The sequence below is a fragment of the Schistocerca gregaria genome, chromosome 8 (assembly GCF_023897955.1).
Source record: "Schistocerca gregaria isolate iqSchGreg1 chromosome 8, iqSchGreg1.2, whole genome shotgun sequence".
Taxonomy (NCBI): domain Eukaryota; kingdom Metazoa; phylum Arthropoda; class Insecta; order Orthoptera; family Acrididae; genus Schistocerca; species Schistocerca gregaria.
Genome location: NC_064927.1, coordinates 208,421,160 through 208,446,712, shown reverse-complemented (window position 1 = coordinate 208,446,712; position 25,553 = coordinate 208,421,160). Strand labels below are relative to the sequence as shown.

At 40.4% G+C, this 25,553-nt stretch overlaps 1 protein-coding gene across 1 annotated transcript in view; it reads right to left on the bottom strand.

Moving 5' to 3' along the window:
• Positions 1-25,299, bottom strand: part of LOC126284495 (ribosome biogenesis protein BMS1 homolog) — a 98,862-nt gene extending 73,563 nt beyond the window's left edge. The window contains exons 1-3 of the mRNA XM_049983459.1: positions 25,039-25,299; positions 4,475-4,595; positions 1,669-1,859 (exon numbers count right to left, since the gene is read on the bottom strand). Coding sequence (XP_049839416.1) covers positions 1,669-1,859; positions 4,475-4,595; positions 25,039-25,096 — 370 coding nt within the window. The 5' untranslated portion in view covers positions 25,097-25,299. The remainder of the gene's footprint in view (positions 1-1,668; positions 1,860-4,474; positions 4,596-25,038) is intronic.
• Between the last annotated feature and the right edge of the window lie 254 nt (positions 25,300-25,553).

The following is a 25,553-nucleotide window of genomic DNA, read 5'->3' as shown; positions in this document are numbered from 1 at the left end:
CATCAATTTCTTCAACTACCAAAATAAAAATGTGTGTACTTGTTCAAAAATTTAGTGCACTAACATCCCATAAATTACCCACTCACCACCTTGTTTTTGTCCCACTTGTTATTTCACACACACCTGTTGCTTTGCTGTTTTTCACTTTTCACTAATTTTCCTTGTCACTGTCTCTCAACTTTTTTTGTCACTTATCATGTTAGCAAACTGAATGTTTGATTTTAAAAAGTATTATACTTTGTCTTGGCATATAATCGCCAAGTAACAATAAAAATTAATGCATCACACACAATGTGGACAACCTAGTTTATTATGACATTCATTCAAATGAAACCTGGTCAGTGCACCTATATTTGCCTTACACGTAAGGTGGCACCACGTAACAGCTTGTATGGTAGAGCGACTGACGCATGTGCAGCGTTTGATGTAGCACGCTGAAGAGAAGGTGGTCACACAAGTTATCATCCACTACCAAATGGGCAGGCAAGTAAACAGGAATAACGAGGAGTTGTTCGATTTTTGGTGGTGGTGGGAATTGGAGGCCGTGAAATGTATCGACAGATAAAAGCTGTGTACAATGAGTACAGTGTGGTTATTAAAGTGCTTCCTTGATGGGTGCGAGTCACTTGACGACGATGCTCGTCCTGGACAGGCTCATCGTGTCATCACACTGGAAATGCTTGTGGAAGTGAATGCTTTAGTCTTGGACAACCGCAGAATACCACGGATGAGATCCATTAGTTACAGGTATGAGCATGGGCACTGCCCACACTATAATGCACCAAAATCTGTGCGCAGTGGGTTCCCCACCAACTGACCGACAAACAGCACAATACTCTAATGGCATTGTCTTTGAGACATCTGCAACATTATCACGAGGAGGAATATGGCTTTCTATCGGGTGTTGTCACAGGTGACAAAACACAGTGTCACCATTTTGAACCAGAAAGCAAGTGTCAGAGCAAGCAGTGAAAACATGCAACTTCACCATCTCCAAAGAAATCAAAGGCCACGCACACCAGTTCTGTTAAGGTCACGATGCCCTTTTTTCGGCCAGAAGGGCCCACTGCTTGTAGAGTTCCTGGAACGGCGAACCACCATTAATGCCCAACGTTATCACGCCACTTCACAGGACCTTAGAAGGGCCGTCAAGTTGAAATGCCAATGCATGTTGTCCAATGGTGTTATCCCTCTGCATGATAATGCCCACCCATACACGGCCAATGCCGTGAAGACGACATTGCAGTAGTTTTGGTGGAAAATGCTGAAATATCCACCGTACAGTTCCGACCTTTCACTGTGTAACTTTCATGTGTTTGGACCTTTAAAACAAGCTATTCGCAGACATCGATTCGCAATGGTTGGCAAAGTGTGTGACTGGGTCCAGGCCTGGATCCGACAGCACCCTACTAGCTTCTTCAAGGATGGAATCAACTGGCTAGTGTTGCAATGGGATAAATGTGCCACCAGTTTTGGGGACTATTTTTGAGTACATTTAAGGTGTATAACTACATTTTTTTAGTTAATAAAATTGTCACCATTACTTTACACTAGTGACTGAGTTTCATTTGAATGCCCCTTATAAATGCAATTATAGTCACAATATGTTTGTAGCAAATGTGTAAAAGGTACAGTTCTGATAAAAATAAAAGGAAGAGAGCTACAAACCTGAAACTATTGTCACTGGTCCCTTGATAACAGTCATTGGCTGCTTGGTAAAATGCTTAATAAGACAATGCATAAGTGTGGTCTTCCCAACTTTACGTGGTCCCACTATTGCCACAACTACTGGTGGAGGTTCCAATGGTGCTCGATCTACCAGAGGTATATGTTGTTTCTTTGTCTGGATATCTTGTTTTCTGTAAGAATTCATTTCACATTCATATAAAACAAGCAATAAATGACAAAAAAAATATTTGCACTGGTTTGGAGAAATAGTGGTAATACAGGTGTAATTCTGAAAAACTATGAACACATTCAGGTGTTAGACACTAACATTAACTTAGAAATGTGTGAATACATTACAAGTGCTCAACTGAAAATATAAGAAAGTGAAATCTCAAAATAATTGAAGTTGAATCGATAAACTTGCATAGCTTCCCAATCTCAACCAATCCAGATGTTCTTGGATCACCTATGTATAATATATTCTGATGTAATATGAGGGTGTGCTAAAAAGTAATGCCTCCAAATTTTTATGTGAAATCTCAGACATCTTTTTAAACAATACAAACTTTATTAACTTTCTACATCTTTATTCTTTGTGACTAGAAATTTAGATCTAGACATAGTCATTCTGATGACGAACACATTTCTCTTAATTAGAGGTCAGTTTGTTCATACTATCACTGCAAAAAGTTTGACTCGTTGACAGAGCTACAACCTCAATTCTTCTCACACCACTTCATCACTATTAAAAGTAAGTCCTTGGTGGTGTTCTTCATGTTTTGGAAACATATGAAAATTGGATGGAACCAAGTTGGGACTGTATGGACAATGATCAATGACAATGAAATCAAGGCATTGGGTTGTTGCAGATGCTGGCATTGTCATGCTGAAGGAGAGGGTGCTCTATCTTGGACAAACTTTTCAAATTCGTGCTTTCAGTTCCCCACACATAGTTACATTATGTATAGTTATGTTACATAGCGTTATGTTACACACTACAATTTGGAGCGCTCTAGTGGCAGAGAATTGCAACTTTCATCCCTGAAGTGAGGAAGTCAACCAATAGTTCTACTAATTTTTACACATAGATAATGGAGTAAAGCATTAGAAATGGTTTTACTAGAAACTGATGTGTGTCTGACAGTAGGCAGAGTGTCGTACACAATAGTTGATAAAGCAAAATTCAAGAGTTATATGACAAAATTTAATAAATGATGGAGGATTGAAAAGTGGTAATGTATTAGTGTGGTAAGAAATCTGGGAACTGTTATTGGTAGAGGTCTGCGCGGATAAGAAAAGTGCAATCCACATCCGCACCGCACCTGCAAGGTCCTAATCCGCAACCGCATCAATTAATCCGCATATATTTAAGTTTTGAAAGAGTAATTAATAGTAATAGACAGTAGTACTTAGAATTATCATATGTAATGACATAGTTATTGTCAGTGTGCCATTTCTGCAACAATGTAACTACTTTTTATATATACTAAGATGGTATCTGTTCATTCGGACATGCCCCGACCAGGACTCGAACCCTGGATCTCCTGCTTACATGGCAGACGCTCTAACCATCTGATAGTAGACAGTGGGCAGGTTTGCCACCCAAAGAGCACTTCACAGGCCACACAAAAGACACGGTCGCGGAAACGGATTAGGTGCAGGTCTCTTGGGTACAGCTACGTCAGTCGTAGCCAGGGACTGAGGACAACAGACATCCGCTCTACCGGGGCCCTGCAAGATTCCAAGAATGTCAACAGACTTGAAGTTTTCAACTAACACTGCAACATACGTCCTGGGCAGATGCCTTGCTCATTATCCGCAGATGACCCGCGGATAATCACACCTGTCGCGATTTTATCCCAAGTAACAAATACCGCGGATATCCGCAGATATATCCACGGATATCCACATCCGCACAGGCCTCTAGTTATTGGCATATCATACTCATCAGACAGCGTGGCAGAGTAACTCTTATTCTCTTGGATATACTGCATTTTTAATTCCTTGGTAGCTTGTCTAGTATCTACTGAGGCTTTGTTCACTTGAGGCAGTGGTGTGGTAAAACATCAGACTTATATTTGGGAAGATGACAGTTCATGTCCTCGCCCAGCCACCCAGATAACTCATTATGTTTTCTGTGATTTTGCTAAAGCAGTTAAGAGTGAGTGATATATATAACCCTGGGGATGTACAAAGAAGAAATATGTTACTTGAATCAACATGGAACCTACACACATTTTATTTATGAATTGACATATTATGCAAAGCAAGTCCTTACATTATGCACCACTTACATTTTGAGCTCTCCGCTACTGGAGTTGGTTGAATATTTTTGTGACTCAACAAGCCTCTGCTGGATCATGAAACTCTCCTTAAAGTATTCTGAATCTGTTCTATTCAAAATGGCATTGGCCGAGACTATAAACAATAACTGAGTGGATGAAAATTTTATAAGCAACCTTCTTCATAGATGAAACAGATTTCCTTAGAAACCTTTCATGAACTTCAGTCTGAAATCTGCCTTCCCTGCAGTATGATTCATGAAATCATTCCACATTAAATATTTGACATTTGCAGCAACTGAGTCTACTGACTTCTTTTTTTACACACACACACACACACACACACACACACACACACACACACACACACACACAGGAGCATACAAAACTTCCGGGCAAGCCGCTACCAGAATGATTTGGGACGGGAGGGGGGGGGGGGGGCAATGTTCCTACAAACTGGACCGTATCTAACAATCTGACAATTCATTATCAATAATTATTATTTAATAAAAGCAACAACTTACCTTCTGAACCTTCTTTCTGCACGCACAGCAGAGTTGAAGGTGAATGCCTTAGGATTCTTCTGTTTATCAGTAAGTTCCTGAACATGTTTATTTTTTGCTTTCTTCTTCTCTGCCTTTCGACCTAAAATAGGAACAGTGTCATTAAGTAGCCCACAAATCATTTCTCTCTAAGAGTAAACGTTCAAATCTCTGAATATTTGATACATTAAGCAACAGTTCTGAATGATGATAAATACATGTTAATAACGTAATGGATTTGTTTTTGGATGCTGATGCCATTATCAGCATCTTTACTAAAGTACAGAAAGACAAATGCGGAAAGATTCAAAATGTGAAGACTAGTCAAAGTGTAATGCACGGTTCACTTTAGTACAGCAATAAGCATAAGAAAAAGAAAATTTTATTGGTAGAAGCATTAATTTTTATTGTTGTTGTTGTAGTCTTCAGCCCTGAGACTGGTTTGATGCAGCTCTCCATGCTACTCTATCCTGTGCAAGCTGCTTCATCTCCCAGTACGCACTGCAGCCCACATCCTTCTGAATCTGCTTAGTGTATTCATCTCTTGGTCTCCATCTACGATTTTTACTCTCCATGCTGCCCTCCAATACTAAACTGGTGCCCCAGAACATGCCCTACCAACCAATCCCTTCTTCTAGTCAAGTTGTGCCACAAAATACTCTTCTCCCCAATTCTATTCAATACCTACTCATTAGTTATGCGATCTACCCATCTAATCTTCAGCATACTCCTGTAGCACCACATTTCAAAAGCTTCTATTCTCTTCTTGTCTAAACTATTTATCGTCCACGTTTCACTTCCATACATGGCTACACTCCATACAAATACTTTAAAAAACGACATCCTGACACTTAAATCTATACTCGATGTTAATAAATTTCTCTTCTTCAGAAATGCTTTCCTTGCCATTGCCAGTCTACATTTTATATCCTCTCTACTTGGACCATCATCAGTTATTTTCCTCCCCAAATAGCAAAAATCCTTTACTACTTTAAGTGTCTCATTTCCTAATCTAATTCCCTCAGCATCACCCAACTTGATTCGACTACATTCCATTATCCGCATTTTGCTTTTGTTGATGTTCATCTTATACCCTCCTTTCAAGACACTGTCCATTCCGTTCAACTGCTCTTCCAAGTCCATTGCTGTCTCTGACAGAATTAAAATGTCGTCATTGAACCTCAAAGTTTTTATTTTTTCTCCATGGATTTTAATACCTAATCCGAATTTTTCTTTTGTTTCTTTTACTGTTTGCTCAATATACAGATTGAATAACATCAAGGACAGGCTACAATCCTGTCTCACTCTCTATCCAACCACTGCTTCCCTTTTATGCCCCTCGACTCTTGTAACTGCCATCTGGTTTCTGTACAAATTGTAAACAGCCTTTCGTTCCCTGTATTTTACTCCGGCCACCTTTAGAATTTGAAAGAGAGTATTCCAGTCAACATTGTCAAAGGCTTTCTCCAAGTCTACAAATGCTAGAAATGTAGGTTTGCCTTTCCTTAATCTTTCCTCTAAGATAAGTCGTAAGGTCAGTATTGCATCACGCGTTCCAACATTTCTACAGAATACAAACTGATCTTCCCCAAGGTCAGCTTCTACCAGTTTTTCCATTTGTCTGTAAAGAATTCGCCTTAGTATTTTGCAGCTGTGACTTATTAGACTGATAGTTCGGTAATTTTCACATCTGTCAACACATGCTTTCTCTGGGATTGGAATTACCATATTCTTCTTGAAGTCTGAGGATATTTCGCCTGTCTCATACATCTTGCTCAGCAGATGGTAGAGTTTTGTCAGGACTGGCTCTCCCAAGGACGTCGGTAGTTCTAATGGAATGTTGTATACTACGGGGCCTTGTTTCGACTCAGGTGCTCTGTGAAACTCTTTACGCAGTATTAGATCTCCCATTTCATCTTCATCTACATCCTCTTCCATTTCCCTAATATTGTCCTCAAGTACCTCGCCCTTGTATAGACCCTCTATATACTTCTTCCACATTTCTGCTTTCCCTTCTTTGCTTGGAACTGGTTTTCCATCTGAGCTCTCGATATTCACACAAGTGGTTCTCTTTTCTCCAAAGGTCTTTTTCATTTTCCTGTAGGCAGTATCTATCTTACCCCTAGTGAGATAAGCCTCTGCATCCTTACATTTGTCCTCTAGCCATCCCTGCTTAGCCATTTTGCACTTCCTGTCAATCTCATTTTTGAGTCGTTTGTACTCCTTTTTGCCTGATTCATTTACTGCATTTTTATATTTTCTCCTTTCATCAATTAAATTAAATATTTCTTCTGTTACCCAAGGATTTCTATTAGACCTCGTCTTTTTACCTATTTTATCCTCTGCAGCCTTCACTACTTTCATCCCTCAAAGCTACCCATTCTTCTTCTACTGTATTTCCTACCCCCATTCTTGTCAATTGTTCCCTTATGCTGTCCCTGAAAATCTGCACAACCTCTGGTTTAGTCAGTTTATCCAGGTCCCATCTCCTTAAATTCCCACCTTTTTGCGGTTCCTTCAGTTTTAATCTACAGTTCATAACCAATAGATTGTGGTCAGAGTCCACATCTGCCCCTGGAAATGTCTTACAATTTAAAACCTGGTTCCTAAATCTCTGTCTTACCATTATATAATCTATCTGAAACCTGTCAGTATCTCCAGGCTTCTTCCATGTATAAACCTTCTTTTATGATTCTTGAACCAAGTGTTAGCTATGATTAAGTTACGCTCTGTGCAAAATTCCACCAGGCGGCTTCCTCTGTCATTTCTTATCCCCAATACATAATCAACTACTACATTTCCATCTCTTCCTTTTCCTACTATCAAATTCCAGTCATCCAAGACTATTAAATTTTTGTCACCCTTCACTATTTAAATAATTTCTTTTATCTCATCATACATTTCTTCAATTTCTTTGTCATCTGCAGAGCTAGTTGGTATGTAAACTTGTACTACTGTAGTAGGTGTGGGCTTCGTATCTATCTTGGCCACAATAATGCATTCACTATGCTGTTTGTAGTAGCTTACCTGCATTCCTATTTTCCTATTCATTATTAAACCTACTCCTGCATTACTTTGTGTTTACAACCCTGTAGTCACCTGACCAGAAGTCTTGTTCCTCCTGCCACCAAACTTAGCTAATTCCCACTATATCTAACTTCAACCTATCCATTTCCCTTTTTAAATTTTCTAACTTACCTGCCCGATTTAATGGATCTGACATTCCACGCTCCGATCCGTGTAACACCAGTTTTCTTTCTCCTGATAACAATGTCCTCTTGAGTAGTCCCCACCCAGAGATCTGAATGGGGGACTATTTTACCACCGGAATATTTTACTCAAGAGGACGCCATCATCATTTAACCATAAAGTAAAGCTGCATGCCCTCGGGAAAAATTACAGCTGTAGTTTCTCCTTGCTTTCAGCCGTTCGCAGTACCAGCATAGCAAGGCCGTTTTGGTGTTACAAGGCCAGATCAGTCAATCATCCAGACTGTTGCCCTTCTTCAGGAACCACACGTTTGCCTGGCCTCTCAACAGATACCCCTCCGTTGTCGTTGCACCTATGGTACAGCTATCTGTATCACTGAGGCACGCAAGCCTCCCCACCAACGGCAAATCTATGGTCATGGGGGGTAATTTCTATTACCAGCCTTAAAAATATTTTCTTCCTCCCGTTTTTCGGCTTCAGAGGTTTCAGCATAGAGATTACAGTATCCAGTGACATGCACATTTAAATAAATCAACAGTCACAACTGATGAAAATGTATCAATCATTTGTGAAGTAATCCATAATGACAGAGGCACCGCAAATAGGTCAGATTACAGAGTACTCAGGTGTGGTAAAAGGATCTGTGTTAATGATAACTGAATAATTAGGACATGGAGAACAGTGTGCTTAATGGTTTCTGACTCTTGACAAGAAGGTAATGCAAATCAGAAGAAAAACAAATTCGGTAATCTTATACAGAGTTTTTGGGGTTTGCAGAAACATTTCAAGTGTACTAAAATCTGGCAGTTTCATTTTCATCCTGAGAAAAAGGCAGTCAATGCTACTGGGGCAATGAGGATCATCGCATCAAAAGAAGCAACCTGCCACATGAAACGATAAATTGATGACAATACTCTTTCAAGATCACAATGGTTGGATTTCATACATTTTCTTGAACATGAAATTACAATGACCAAGAAATGATGTTCATCATGATAAGTATTTATCTTAAGGAAGTGGAATTTCAATTACTACCAATAGAAACATTTTACTAACTTCTTGTAATACTACTCCAACGATCTTATATTTTTTTTAATGATATGCTCACTTTCAGTAAGAAAACCGCTACAGCTAAAAGCGAAGAAGACGTCATCTTCTTTAAGTAATCCTACCTTCAGAAATACATGGTCCTTCACTAAGAAAGGAAAGTGCAGGTCATTAAGGCCAAACGTGGGACTGAGGTGGGTGGGAAAACTTAAGATTACGATTACTTACTTTGCTTCTATCGACAGTACTTCCAAACTGTCTCCTGGATATCAACACTAGGCAGCCATTCTCCTTCTTTGCAATTTTAATAAAGAGTCCGAAGTTAAACACAAAGAGACATAAGTAAACACAAATGATAATTCAGGCCAGAATTCAAACCTTGTGTTTTCTTTAATGACAATGAAATTTAAAATGAGAGGTCTGTAATCTACACTAGATGCTCTAATTTTCATTACTGCACTCCTTTTTTCTTCATAATTTCAACAATAGTAGGTTTTAAATCGAAAACTCATTCCAGACAAGCCCCTTTAGTTAACCAACAATCTCTGCAGTAATATATAAAGCCTCCACACTCTCTGTTCAATTCCACTGAAAACTGTTGGAACTGACAGTGGAATAGTGCATGTGAATTCAGAAATTTTACTATTCATATCACCAATTCCTTCTGTACTCCATGCCTGCAAGTTTAGCTCAAAGAGCTTCTTGATGTATAGAACAATGAATTCTGTCTATTATCGTTGTAATTTTTTGCTCTTTCATTGTCAACTATATCTTAAAATTCTTTCTATGTAGTGGTGTAACACTGTTCTACAGAGAACGGGCAGTACCCATTGATTACACTACTGCTTAATAGATATTTGAGAGTTCTCGCTGCTGTGTTCTGTCACTCATTTTTAAAGGTTCGTGATGATTGATAGCTAGAATGCCTCTTTTTCACAAACAGCCACTGGACCTACAAACATCTTCATACCATGAACTGAAGAGAGGCAAGCCGAATGAAAAACGCTGCACCACAATATTAAAAGAAATGTCATGCCATGCCAGGTAGTTCTGAGGAGGACTGATCGAAGTCAAGGCAGGACAAGCCTCAGCCCGCACATGGGGCTCATGTGCAGTTTGGTATGCCATGGACAGCCCTGACGAACATCATTCCATGTTGCTTTAAATGTAGTGACTTGCAAGTGGTGGCATGTCAGTCTCTTGGCAACCCCCGACTAGATGTTATCTGGAGAATATGCTGGCCAGGACAACATTCACACAACCTCTGAATTGAGACATGTCAGAACAGCACAGACAACCTGCAGTCTTGTGTTATCTTCCTGAAAGATAACATCACTAGGCCTCAATGATAGGGCATAGCTGACCTTATCATGTGTCAGATACTTAAAATGACAGCTGTTCAAAGTACTGGCTATGCAAGCCAGAGAAGATAATTTTTTGTATCCTGTGGAACCGCATACCATCATGACAAATGTTGGATAAATTTAATGACAACAAATGCAATCTGGCAATGTTCATTCTCCTCTGAGCCTCCACAGACGGAGGCAGCAAATATGGCTCTTCTGCACCCATTAATTCCATATTTGGGTACTGCTGTGGGATTGTCAGTGACACTGAATGATAAACGATAGTCTCAACACTCTACAATCCTGTTGCTTTTGAATTCCAACTCTTGCCGGTAGATGCTTCTCATTATTTCACAAGACGATACATTATCGTCTCACAAACAAACATCACTGAAATAGAGTTCCCAAATGAGAAATTGCTGCATAATCTCCCTTAAATATGGAATTAAAATGGAATTACCCCTCTCCACTTTATGTAGTTGCGCAGAAATGCTAATCATTTGCATATCCAGTCATGTAATACACTTCCTGTCAGTTTGGCATTTGTTGAATTTCACCTTGCAATTTTAATGACCAGCAATGTAGTTAGCACTGTCAGAAGCATGCAACACACGGTGGTGCTGAAAGCTGACATCAGTCAACATAACAGACAAATGACTGTCAGTGGTGCAGGTCGCCACCCACAAAAGCATTCAACAAGAACACTGCCTCACAGTGGGTAAGTACAAGGGAAGGAATCTACTGTGAACAGTCCGGATATGAACCAAGTGTCTTAGTTTCTCTGCCACTATGCTCAGTGACAGTTTACAGGAACTGGACAATATTTTATCAAACTTTGAAAGAATTCTATTAATGCCACTAGAGAATATATTATTTTTAACAACAGTGATTGTGAGTATTCTGTTTGTTCTGATGGATGATTTGTCTGAAGGCTTAGCAACATCTTCAGCCTTGTCTCTGTGCCTGTCAACATCTCAATGCCTCAGTTAATCACTGAGGTGTTACCTTCATTTCTTCCACTTTTTAGCTTCAATGAAGGACTTTCCCTTACCATTTTTAACAAGCGACAACTGAAATGTCAATACTTCTACAAAATATGGGTGGGATTGGTTCCACATGCTCCACTGGTACTGCCGCACATACTTCCGTCTCTGGCATTTCTTAGAGTGGTTCATATAATGCCTAATCGAGCAGTGTAGAAACTTGGTTAGTGACACCTCCGCCTGTGGCTGTCCAGAACCTTAACAAATCCCAGGTGACGAGATACCATAGTGTCAAAGAAATCATTCAGGATATATGGTCATAGATGAGCTTAAATGATGATCAACCATTTTCACACCATCAGACTACAGTTCTTCTTATACCATGCTCTGTTTATTGATTGGAATCAGGTCTTCTATGGCTTTATGCTGGATCTCCCCTCTGCTAAGTCTAAAATCCGTGCTTTCCCCTTGAGTGAGAACTTGAGTTTAAGATTATGTACCGATTTAAAGTTCTAGATTCACATATTTTAGTGTTCACATCATTCCTGCATAATCTTTCACTGACTGTTTCAATACCCATTTGTATTGTGATGTTGTTGTTGTTGTTGTTGTCTTCAGTCCTGAGACTGGTTTGATGCAGCTCTCCATGCTACTCTATCCTGTGCAAGCTGCTTCATCTCCCAGTACCTACTGCAACCTACATCCTTCTGAATCTGCTTGGTGTACTCATCTCTCGGTCTCCCTCTACGATTTTTACCCTCCACGCTGCCCTCCAATGCTAAATTTGTGATCCCTTGATGCCTCAAAACATGTCCTACCAACCGATCCCTTCTTCTAGTCAAGTTGTGCCACAAACTTCTCTTCTCCCCAATCCTATTCAATACCTCCTCATTAGTTACGTGATCTATCCACCTTATCTTCAGTATTCTTCTGTAGCACCACATTTCGAAAGCTTCTATTCTCTTCTTGTCCAAACTAATTATCGTCCATGTTTCACTTCCATACATGGCTACACTCCAAACAAATACTTTCAGAAACGACTTCCTGATACATAAATCTATATTCGATGTTAACAAATTTCTCTTCTTCAGAAACGCTTTCCTTGCCGTTGCCAGTCTACATTTTATATCCTCTCTACTTCGACCATCATCAGTTATTTTACTTCCTAAATAGCAAAACTCCTTTACTACTTGAAGTGTCTCATTTCCTAATCTAATTCCCTCAGCATCACCCGATTTAATTTGACTACATTCCATTATCCTCGTTTTGCTTTTGTTAATGTTCATCTTATATCCTTCTTTCAAGACACTGTCCATTCCGTTCAACTGCTGTTCCAAGTCCTTTGCCGTCTCTGACAGAATTACAATGTCATCGGCGAACCTCAAAGTTTTTACTTCGTCTCCATGAATTTTAATACCTACTCCAAATTTTTCTTTTGTTTCCTTTACTGCTTGCTCAATATACAGATTGAATAACATCGGGGAGAGGCTACAACCCTGTCTCACTCCTTTCCCAACCACTGCTTCCCTTTCATGCCCCTCGACTCTTATTACTGCCATCTGGTTTCTGTACAAATTATAAATAGCCTTTCGCTCCCTGTATTTTACCCCTGCCACCTTTAGAATTTGAAAAAGAGTATTCCAGTCAACATTGTCAAAAGCTTTCTCTAAGTCTACAAATGCTAGAAACGTAGGTTTGCCTTTTCTTAATCTTTCTTCTAAGATAAGTCGTAAGGTCAGTATTGCCTCACGTGTTCCAACATTTCTACGGAATCCAAACTGATCTTCCCCGAGGTCTGCATCTATCAGTTTTTCCATTCGTCTGTAAAGAATTCGCGTTAGTATTTTGCAGCCGTGGCTTATTAAACTGATAGTTCGGTAATTTTCACATCTGTCAGCACCTGCTTTCTTTGGGATTGGAATTATTATATTCTTCTTGAAGTCTGAGGGTATTTCGACTGTCTCATACATCTTGCTCACCAGCTGGTAGAGTTTTGTCATTACTGGCTCTCCCAAGGCCGTCAGTAGTTCTAATGGAATGTTGTCTACTCCGGGGGCCTTGTTTCGACTCAGGTCTTTCAGTGCTCTGTCAAACTCTTCACGCAGTATCGTATCTCCCATTTCGTCTTCATCTACATCCTCTTCTATTTCCAGAATATTGTCCTCAAGTACATCGCTCTTGTATAAACCTTCTATATACTCCTTCCACCTTTCTGCCTTCCCTTCTTTGCTTAGAACTGGGCTGCCATCTGAGCTCTTGATATTCATACACGTGGTTCTCTTCTCTCCAAAGGTCTCTTTAATTTTCCTGTAGGCAATATCTATCTTACCCCTAGTGAGATAAGCTTCTACATCCTTACATTTGTCCTCTAGCCATCCCTGTTTAGCCATTTTGCACTTCCTGTCGATCTCATTTTTGAGACGTTTGTATTCCTTTTTGCCTGCTTCATTTACTGCATTTTTATATTTTCTCCTTTCATCAATTAAATTCAATATTTCTTCTGTTACCCAAGGATTTCTAGCAGCCCTCGTCTTTGTACCTACTTTATCCTCTGCTGCCTTCACTACTACATCCCTCAGAGCTACCCATTCTTCTTCTACTGTATTTCTTTCCCCTATTCCTGTCAATTGTTCCCTTATGCTCTCTCTGAAACTCTGTACAACCTCTGGTTCTTTCAGTTTATCCAGGTCCCATCTCCTTAATTTCCCACATTTTTGCAGTTTCTTCAGTTTTAATCTACAGGTCATAACCAATAGATTGTGGTCAGAGTCCACATCTGCCCCTGGAAATGTCTTACAACTTAAAACCTGGTTCCTAAATCTCTGTCTTACCATTATATAATCTATCTGATACCTTTTAGTATCTCCAGGGTTCTTCCACGTATACAACCTTCTTTCGTGATTCTTAAACCAAGTGTTAGCTATGATTAAGTTGTGCTCTGTGCAAAATTCTACTAGGCGGCTTCCTCTTTCATTTCTTAGCCCCAATCCATATTCACCTACTATGTTTCCTTCTCTCCCTTTTCCTACACTCGAATTCCAGTCACCCATTACTATTAAATTTTCGTCTCCCTTCACTATCTGAATAATTTCTTTTATTTCATCGTACATTTCTTCAATTTCTTCATCATCTGCAGAGCTAGTTGGCATATAAACTTGTACTACTGTAGTAGGTGTGGGCTTCGTATCTATCTTGGTCACAATAATGCGTTCACTATGCTGTTTGTAGTAGCTTACCCGCATTCCTATTTTCCTATTCATTATTAAACCTACTCCTGCATTACCCCTATTTGATTTTGTGTTTATAACCCTGTAGTCACCTGACCAGAAGTCTTGTTCCTCCTGCCACCGAACTTCACTAATTCCCACTATATCTAACTTTAACCTATCCATTTCCCTTTTTAAATTTTCTAACCTACCTGCCCGATTAAGGGATCTGACATTCCACGCTCCGATCCGTAGAACGCCAGTTTTCTTTCTCCTGATAACGACATTGTGAAATTTCAAGTCTTGGCGAGTGCCGTGATGAACTTGTACTGTTAACATCAACTGTAGGCTTAAACTAAATTGTGCTCTTTTAAATTTTTGAGAACTTTCAAAACTACTATTCTCTAATTTCATTGTACAATTACATGAGAAACAGGTTAATCTGAGAATGTTTGGACACTTACAAAACAATATTTTCATAAGTTACCGGTATGAGTGTTTTGGATGTATAATTTATTTCATAGCAAATCACCTATCTACAAGAAGGGTAGCAGAAGTGATCCACAAAACTGTTGTCCAGTAGCCTTGATATCGGTCTGTCATAGAATCTTAGAACATATTAGCTCAAACATAATGAAGTATCTTGAACAGAATGGCCTCCTCAGTGCCAACCAGCACACGTTTTGGAAACATCGATCAAGTGAAGCCCAACTCACACTTTTCTGAAAAGATAATTAAATCGACACCCTAAGTGCAAGCAGACCTGTTTGCAGTTAGGGTGCCAATTAAATTATCATTTCATTCTAGAGAAGCTGCACGGTCATCAATGGTATCTGTTCTTTAGGGAACAAATACTAACTTCATATATAATCACACTTTTCGCACATGGCATTATCAAAGTTGTGGATCAAGGCAACCAGGTAAATCCAGTGTTCCTTAATTTCCAAAACACATTTGGCTCAATAGAGCACCTACGCTTATTGTCAAAAGTACGATCATATGGGATACGGAGTGAAATTTTTGACTGGATTGAGGACTTTCTGGTAAGGAGGACACAGCATGTTATCTTGTATGGAGAGTCATCATCAGATGTAGATGTAACTACAGGTGTACCCCAGGGGAGTGTTATGGGACCCTTGCTGGCCATGCTGTATATTAAAGACCTTGCAGACAATATTAATAGTAAAATCAGCCTTTTTGCAGATAATGCAGTTACCTATAATGAAGTACTATCTGAGTGAAGCTGTATAAATATTCAGACATAACATGATGAGATTTCAACATGGTGCAGAGATTGGCAACTCACTCTAAATGTTCAGAAATGTAAAATTTTGCACTTTACAAAACAAAAGAATGTAGTATTCTACGACAATAATATCAATGAGTCACTGCTGGAATCAGTGAACCTATACAAATACCTAGGTGTAACACTTTGCAGGAATATGAAATGAAATGATCACATAGATTTCAGTAATGGGTAAAGTAAATGGTAAACTTCTGTTTACTGCAGAATACTGGGGAATTGCAATCAGTTTACAAAAAGAGATTGCTTACAGGGAAGTTGCAGAATTAGAAAATAGCAGCGAAATGCAGGAAGATCTGCAGCAGATAGGCATTTGGCGCAAGGAGTGGCAACTGATCCTAAACATAGACAAATGTAATGTATTGCGAATACATAGAAAGAATCATCCTTTATTGTATGATTATATGATAGTGGAACAAACACTGGTAGCAGTTACTTCTGTTAAATATCTGGGAGTATGCGTGCGGAACAATTTGAAGTGGAATTACAATATAAAATTAATTGTTGGTAAGGTGGGTGCCAGGTTGAGATTCATTGAGAGAGTCCTTAGTAAATGTAGTCCATCAACAAAGGAGGTGGCTTACAAAACGCTCGTTTGACCTATACTTGAGTATTGCTCATCAGTGTGGGATCTGTACCAGGTCGGGTTGACAGAGGAGATAGAGAAGATCCAAAGAAGAGCGGCATGTTTCATCACAGGGTTATTTGGTAACCATGATAGCGTTACGGAGATGTTCAACAAACTCAAGTGGCAGACTCTGCAAGAGAGGCGCTCTGCAACGCAGTGTAGCCTGCTGTCCAGGTTTTGACAGCATGCGTTTCTTGATGAGGTATCGAATATATTGCTTCCCCCTACTTATACCTCCCGAGGAGATCACACATGTAAAATTAGAGATATTCGAGCGCACACAGAGGCTTTCTGGCAGTCGTTCTTCCCCCGAACCATACGCGACTGGAGCAGGAAAGGGAGGTCATGACAGTGGCACGTAAAGTGCCTTCTGCCACACACCATTGGGTGGCTTGCGGAGTATAAATGTAGATGTAGACACACTGTGCAACTGTGTCGGCCTCCTCTTCCTATCCTGCTACCTGTCTCCGGCAGAAATACCGTGTTGAACAGCCTGCTCTCTGTTTCAACTCCCACGAAGCTGAACCCTATAATTAACTCTTCAATAAATGGGAATTCTTGCAGGCTCCTGCTTCTTCCACGCCCAGATTCCATCCACAACCAGATGGTCTAACACTTTGACATTCCCCACGGTCAACATCTACTCATGGTCTTCAACTGCATTTGTGCATTTGGCTCACAGGTGCTTTTTCGTCACAATGGGAGACAGTATAGTTATCCCCGCCCTTAAGCCCAGGAAGAATCCAAAATCTCTCAACAGCTGCCATCCGATTAGCCTGATGAATGAATTTTGTAAACTACTTGAGGGGATGGTCAGCTTCAGATTATTTTGGGTACTTGAATCTCTGGGTCTTTTGTCCCTGTATCAGCGTGGTTTCCAGGCAGGACGATCTCCAAATGACCATTTACTGACATTGGAAGCCGCCATCCAACAGACTTTTCTAACCACCGGCACCTTGTCGTGGTCTTCTTTGACCTACATAATGCATATGACATGGCTTGGCGCGATCGCATTTTAGTGACCCTCAATGTCTGGAGCTTCCGTGGCACCATTCCGATTTTTATCCGCGTGTTTTTATCTCACTGATTCTCCCAAGTTCAAGTTGGCACTTCACTCAGCACCCGTCAGATTCAGGAGAACGGTATCCCACACGGTTCTGTGGTAAGTGTCACACACTTCCTCATAGCCATCAATGGGCTTGTAACCTCTGTTGGGCCTGTAGTTACCCCAGCATTGTATGTCAATGGTTTTTGCGTCTGCTGCAGCTCCCACTCAGTAGAATCTGCTGAGCGCTGGCTCCAAGGCGCCATCCGATGGCCCTCTGTGTGAGCTACCTCCCATGGCTTTCAGTTTTCTCCCTTCAAAATGCAGTTTGTGCATTTTTGTCATCGACCCACAGTACACCTCGATCCAGAGCTTTATTTACATGAACAGTCCCCTGGTGCAAAAAGCCGCATGGAACTTCCGACACTATCTACTAGGTAGTTTATATACATTGTGAAAAGCAATGGTACCATAACAAAATGGCTCTGAGCACTATGGGACTTAACATCGGAGGTCATCCGTCCCCTGGTCCCATAACACTCTCCTGTGGCACGCCAGAAATTACTTTAACGCCTGTAGACGTCTCTCCGTTGAGAACAACATGCTGTGTTCTGTTTGCTAAAAACTCTTCAATCCAGCCGCACAGCTGGTCTGATATTCCATAGGCTCTTACTTTGTTTATCAGGAGACAGTGCGGAACTGTATCGAATGCCTTCCGGAAGTCAAGGAAAATGGCATCTGTCTGGGAGCCTGTATCTAATACTTTCTGGGTCTCATGAACAAATAAAGCAAGTTGGGTGTCACACAATCGCTGTTTCTGGAATCCATGTTGATTCCTACAGAGTAGATTCTGGGTTTCCAGAAATGACATGATACACAAGCAAAAAACATGTTCTAAAATTCTACAACAGATCTATGTCAGAGATATAGGCCTATAGTTTTGCCCATCTCCTCGACGACCCTTTTTGAAGACTGGAACTACCTGTGCTCTTTTCCAATCATTTGGAACCTTCCGTTCCTCTAGAGACTTGCGGTACATGGCTGTTAGAAGGGGGGCAAGTTCTTTCACGTACTCTGTGTAGAATCGAATTGGTATCCCGTCAGATCTAGTGGACTTTCCTCTGTTGAGTGATTTCAGTTGCTTTTCTATTCCTTGGACACTTATTTCAATGTCAGCCATTTTTTCATTTGTGCGAGGATTTAGAGAAGGAACTGCAGTGTGGTCTTCATCTGTGAAACAGCTTTGGAAAAAGGTGTTTCAGCTTTACGCATGTCATCCTCTGTTTCAATGTCATCTTCATCCCAGAGTGTCTGGATATGCTGTTTCGAGCCACTTACTGATTTAACGTAAGACCAGAACACAGCAGTCACAGTCCCTATCCATGCTGAATAGTGTTGTGCATAGAACATCTGAACTAATCTACACAGAGCACAAACAATTCGACACAAAATTTAAACAGTTATTAAAATACAAGATTGCCTAGTAAATGTAGTAATGCTGCTACTTGCGCACTGCTAACACACTGCTCGGCAGCAGAAGGAGACTACGCAATTTTACACTATTCAGGTACTAAAATGCGATGCTACAACTCTCAAGTACTACGATACGCCCGAAATTTATGAATTAAACAATGCCAAGTGCCCAAAAACACGCAAAGAAATTAAGAATTAAACTATGTAACAAATAAGTGAGCTAAGAGTATGCAACTTGCTGCTGGCAGCTGCTTATCCAACAGCACAAGGTGTTCTGCAAGGACCAATGGCTCAGTGCACAAAGCACCTCGAAGGTTAAGAGCCTGGACAGTTGACTGTCAATGGCAGACCAGAAGGCTATGGAGCTTGTACCAAACCTGCGATGAAGAGGCATAGATTCCTAGGGAGGAAACAGCGCTCCCAGCATTTCTTTTTACTCTGCTTGGTAAAGTAATAAGCCTTAGCATGGAGACGGTTAAAAGCGAGGAGGTTAGTCTGAGGAGGATGTTGTTTAAATTGTTGCAGCGTCCGTTGGCAGTCCTGGACAGTGACTGCTACATCCTTTGTCCACCGTGATACTGGTCAACGATGAGGGGGACCTGTGGATATGGGGACAGCAGTGCCAACAGCAAGAAAAATGGTGACAGAGATGCCTTGCACAACCACACCCAATGGAATTTGAGGGGCAGGTGTTGAAGTGCACAGCAGACATATATAAAGGCCAATTGGCCCTGCAGAATGCCCAATATGGAGGCCTCCCTGCCTGACGGCAGCAGGGGAACAATAGGATCATCAGAAAGTGGTCACTGTCACAAAGGTCATCATGGGATGAGGAAGCCACGAGAGCAAGGGAGGATATTGTGAGATTGATAGCAGTAAAGATGCCATCAGCGGCACTGAAGTAGGTAGGGGAACCATCGTTGTGGAGACATAAATCAATGACCATAATAAGTTGGTCAATTGGGAGACCCCACCCGTTGAAGTAGCACTCCCACACTGTGGATGGTATGCACTAAAGTCGCCACAGAGGAGAAATGGGTGGGAGTTGCTGGATCAAGGTAGACAGTTCAATGTAAGGAAGTGACCTACTTGGAGGGAGATAGAAATTGCCCAGTCATTTGTACTCTAACCACTATTGCTTCCAGGTTGGTGCGTAGGGGGATCCAGTCAATAATGACATCGGAGTGAACCAAATGCAGACACCACCATATGCTACACCAGGGCCGGCACGGTTCAGGCAAACATCTGATAACCAAGAAATGTTGGAGAGAGAGGACATCAAGGAAGTGCATTTCTTGAAAAACAAGACAGAACACAGTCTAGGAAGAGACAAGAGATTGTATGTCTGTTAAATGATGATAGTATCCATTGCAATCTACTGGATGGTTGTGTGGTGAGAGTCCAGATTAGACATTAAGAAGCCAAGGAGGAGGTCATGTCACTCAGTCAGTGGTCGTGACCAACAAGGATGGGACGACATACATAAATAAGATGTCAGATTCAGGTTGCCAGGGAGGAGATGGCAACTCTGGGAGCACCAGGGAAAGAAGGGGGACTTGTCTTGAGACTTACATTTCTTCTCTTTTGGAGGTGGATGAGGGAAGGGTACAGAGGAAGTACAGGCGTCTGCAAGATCTGGAAATGAAAGAGAGCAGACAATCTTGAGGTGCATCTTGTGGCCGAGTGGTGGTTGGTGTCTTCCAGCCTGAGACGCGTCAGGGAGGTGGGGGGGGGAGGGGGGGGGGGGCGTCGAGAATAGTAAAGAGAGGGCAAGCTGATGGAGCCAGGGAAGGGAGAATTGGCTGCAATAGCTCGTGGCCCCACGTGCACCATGCACGAACTCACAAAAGAACTGTGAGGCCCCTGAGGAAGGAGGAGGGGGGGGGGGGGGGAGGGAGAGAGAGAGAGAGATAGAGAGAGAGAGAGAGAGAGAGAGAGAGAGAGAGAGAGAGAGAGAGAGAGAGAGAAAGTAGATAGTGGACTGCTTCCTAGCATTGTCTGTAGTGGTGACAGAGCATGATTCTTTACCAACGGCATTAAAGCAATCATTCCTGGAGTTGTTTGGCTATCCCTATGCACATACCTCAATGGATGATTTGTGGCTGTTTATGACAATTACTCATCCAAAGTTCTCCTTGAAAACCTATTACACGAAAGATCATCACTGGCATGTAGATTTCTTTAATGAGCCTGAATAACTTCCTGAAATCAAAAAAAGCTTCAAAAGTTATCTGAATATCTAGATTGGTGATGGGAATTCGTCTTTCTGATTATTGTGGAATAACATCATCTTCAACAGCAAGCACCGGCTGAGAGCAGTCTTTCTTCGTACTGCGTTTGTTGAAATAGCTCCTTCAATCTGGAGTGATGGTCGGCCACCGTCTATGGTTGTATATGACACCTGGTAGCGGTCCAATGTGAGGAATAACATTACAACTACATCCTAATAAAACAACAAATTCAAATAGCTGTGTTCTGTCATTGATAGTCAGTCATTCTCACAAACATGTTCCTGTCGATTGGACATATTTTCCATTTAAGACTTTCAACACCACTGCTTTCGAATCCCAGAACATAGTTTTCTCTAGCTAACAATAATAAGCATTCGACAATACAAAAAAAAAGAAGCTCCCAAGTCAACTAGCACCTGGATAGACTTGCCACTGATGATGTAGCCAGTGAGATTTCTTGATGGCCATGTGACTGTAATCTCTGGAGGATTTTCATTTGTAGCTGCCTCACTTCCATTGATGGTCACCTCACTTAGTTTTCCTGAATTTGGCAGCTAGTTGAGTCATCTGTATCCCTATGTGGCAACAGGGAATTGTTACTGAGTGTTGGGGAGTGATCTCATCCAGGTTACGGTGATGTGCGTTGTCCACCATGTCGGCTATAATCAGCTGCAATTGGCTGATGCAAAAGGAACTGTTGTCGTATTTGACATCTGGTCACCATAAATTCGTCTCCTTTCTACACAGTAGAGCACATGTCCAGAGCAAGCACAGCGACAACATAATGGCATGCTGTCCTTAAAATGTTAGTTCATCTGAGGGGCATTATACTTGGTGAAGGAGTTAGTTGTATGTGCATTTGTCAGGTGCTGTGTTTGCGGCATGAAGTCTGGCATAGCCAAATCCATTATTCCTGGCGCTTCGTCTTGGGTTGGAGATAGGTGCTGATGATTGAGACACCTCTTCAACTTTTATTTTTTACTAGCGGACATATCAGGTCAACATTCATGGCTGCTGACTCTTTCTTTCTTGATATGACAGTTGTGGTTGCATAAAATGCTGTACCTCTTCTTCCACAACCTGGCACACAAGAGAGGTAAGATGATGGTGGTCTTCCATAATTGCCATAGGGACCCTTATTCAGGAGCCAATCACACCTTTTTCATCTGTCTTTTCTGTTGTATTTCGTTGATGCACTGGCACCATGTGATGAATTCATCTGTAGCTGTAACAATCTTTACTACAGTGATGTCCAACATTTTACCTTACCTGGACCATACATACTGCATAACACACAATACCCATTTGCTTAACACTGATAATCACGGAGGGAGGAAAAAAAAAAAAAAAAAAAAAAAAAAAAAAAAAAAAAAAAAAAAAGGTATGGAGCAATGAGGGAGTAGCATCATGTGGAAGGAGTTTAAAATCAAAAATATTTAGTTTTTACATAAATTGAATTTTGTATTCCTTTCTTTTTTTAACAATTATGTGATAGATGCTCAATTTTTAGGCTCCACTGATAGTTGCTGTGGGCCACATCCACATGTGGCCTGGAGGCTGTGGATTCGACACAGCTGTAAAGGAAGAGCTTGGTTCATTTCTTTCTCCTTTCACAAAGTGCATATTTACTATATAGTAAATTCTGAAATACAGTGCTGCAGAAGAATCCTATAGGTAAGATGGGATGCTGAAACAAATCATATATATATATATATATGTATATATATATATATATAATTTTTTTTTTTTTTTTTCCTTCTTCACAGCTTGGCTAAACAGAAGGGATTGACCGATAGGACACATCTTTATGCATGTAGAAATCATCAATTTGGTAATGGAGGAAAGTGTGAGGCATTAAAACTGTTGTGAGAGACATGGCTCGAATGCAGTGAGAAGTCTCACATGGATGAAGATTTCAATAGTTCTGCAGAGACGAAGAGGCTTGTACACGAGAGACTAGTCACCTTCAGACACAATCCACTTTGATATTTGATATGTTGCAAATTAAATGACATATCTAATCACATGCAAGAACATATACACATGTGCATGCTGACTGACCCACAATATTTACATTGGTTGTAGATATAACAACATAATGTTATGTTCGGCCATTAAAAAGTTTGGACCAATGTGTTGACAACAACTATAACTCTTACTATGGCACATAAACTTAATTTATCAACATTTAACTTTGGTGAGTGGTTCATGACCAATTTTATGGCATAATGGCAGCTGGTTTTGATAGGTTTAATATTTCTCTTTAACACACAGAATTGTAGTTCTTGATGAAAAAGAAAGGAAGCATGGAAAACTGATATTCTGTAGACTAAGAAACAATTTTTTTTTTTTTCTAATGGTAGTTAATGCAGTTATGGGCTAGAGTTTAATAGTGGTCCTACCTTGCATTTTTGGTTGTGATGAGAAACTGATATATAGCATTGTCCAAAGTCTAGCATAGGTCAGAAGGTATATCTGGCAGTAATTTGCTGAATCCAACAAATGTGAATGTGAAATAAAAGGTATGGTGACACATTTATCTGATTGTATACATTCATGTCATATTCAACACACTTCTTGCCATGAAAACTTAACTACAAGGTAAATTCAGAATATTTTGGTGCTTCTCACAGACATACTGATATACTACACACAAACTTAGAGAGAGAGAGAGAGAGAGAGAGAGAGAGAGAGAGAGAGAGAGAGAGAGAGAGATTTCTTTTAACATACAAGGGTTTAAAAGCTCTGTATCTTTGCATTACTCCCATCTATCTAAAAAACAATGAACCCAACAGCAATAAAATTTGACAGATACACAGGCTATTAGGCAACAAGGTCTTAAACCTACTAGGCCTACAACAAGAGAACAAGCAATTTCAGCTTCATTGACATTTTGCCACAGCAAAACATCACATTTTAGCACCCATAACTTAGGATGCTCCTACTTACCAAGTATTAAAATTTGACAAAAAGTTTGTAAATCTTCATTAGATTGTTTAGCAAACTTATAGACTTACACTAAATCTGAAATGGATCAGTGAGAACTCATGGACTAGTTTACATGGAATCAGCCAAGAGCCAGGAAGAAAGGAAGATTAGAGTTTAAGATATCATCAAAAACGAGGTCATTACAGACAGTGAAAATTCTTGGATTATGAAAGGATGGGGAAGAAAATAAATGTAGTCTTTTCAAAGGAACCATCCTGGAATTTGCCTGGGGCACTTCTGGGCAATCACGGAAAACTTAAATCTTGTGACTGGACAGGGATTTGAAATGTACTAACCACTGTGCAGCTTTGCTCAGTTGAAGCCAGTAGTCCAGTAAATACGCTAATCTTGTACACTAGAAATGAGATGTAATATAAATGAAAATGTATCTACGAAATATATGGCTTTATCAAGGGGTGTTATTGTAGAGTATGGCAAACTTCGCCACATGGCCGACATTTTACACCAATGGGTAAGTAAGTGAGTATTATTATCACAGTGTCACTCACTGTTTTCTGACAGTTGGGAAGATAGTCTATATACCAGGAGATGCAGAAGCATCAATCAGATATTCAGTTCCTAGTATGCGTTATGCCCATTCTCTTTCTTTTCCTCGTGTAGTTGCTGTAAATGAACTCGATTTGGTTAAAGTAAAGAATAGGGCCCGTCAAAAATCTTGATTTTTTCCACCAACATCTAACTGCAAAAACATAAGACGCCTGCAAGGATATCAATCCATTTTCGTCAGATGTGTTATTTGTATTTACAGCTTTTTTAATGTCATCAATTTTTCAATCCAATGCCTGTTAGAGATCCAATTAAGTATTCGACAAAATTTGCCATGTGTTATTTAACTCTATACAAAAATACATGTCTTTAGAGTAATTACAAACACCTCTTACCCAACATCATTACTCTTGGCTCTCATTTGGGCAGTTTTGCTGTAGTTCTTCCGTTAAGCGCAATTGTGCTCCCACTGCCATTTGTATAGTTAATCACGCGTGTGAGACCAACAACCACCCCCAAGAGATATCTCATGACAATATAATTTTATGTTATTGCATGCAACTGAATTTTGTTTCTCACCTGCATGTCGTTCTCGATGTACTTTTTTCTTATCCAACGCCGATTGTTCTGTTTCCATTTCGAATTACAGTAAGAAAAGTCTTCTAGCTAAATACAGGCGGCACACGTTAGTTACTACTGTGTCATTACTAACTGTCAACACGGACACTACTCACAAACAACAACAACACAACCACGTGAGCATTGGTCTCCACGCTTCTAACGCCATATTTGTTAAACACTCCAAAGATGTACAAACACAACAAAGTATCATCACAGTACAACCACAGTCTAACATAACAGTCGCGACACTTCGCCTCTATTTTGTTGCCTATTTCGCCAGCACCGTCCCAAGCGGCCAGTAAATTAGACTGTGAGTTCGGCGAGATCGTGAAAGCGAACAGTGGTTGTTTATTTTGATTTCTACAATGGTTTTTTACAAGCGTTTGTAGTGCAATAAATTGCAGCAACACAGGAAGAATACGCCACAGCTGTCTTTTTTTTTTAGGTTTCCTAAGGATCCTGAGAGGGATATA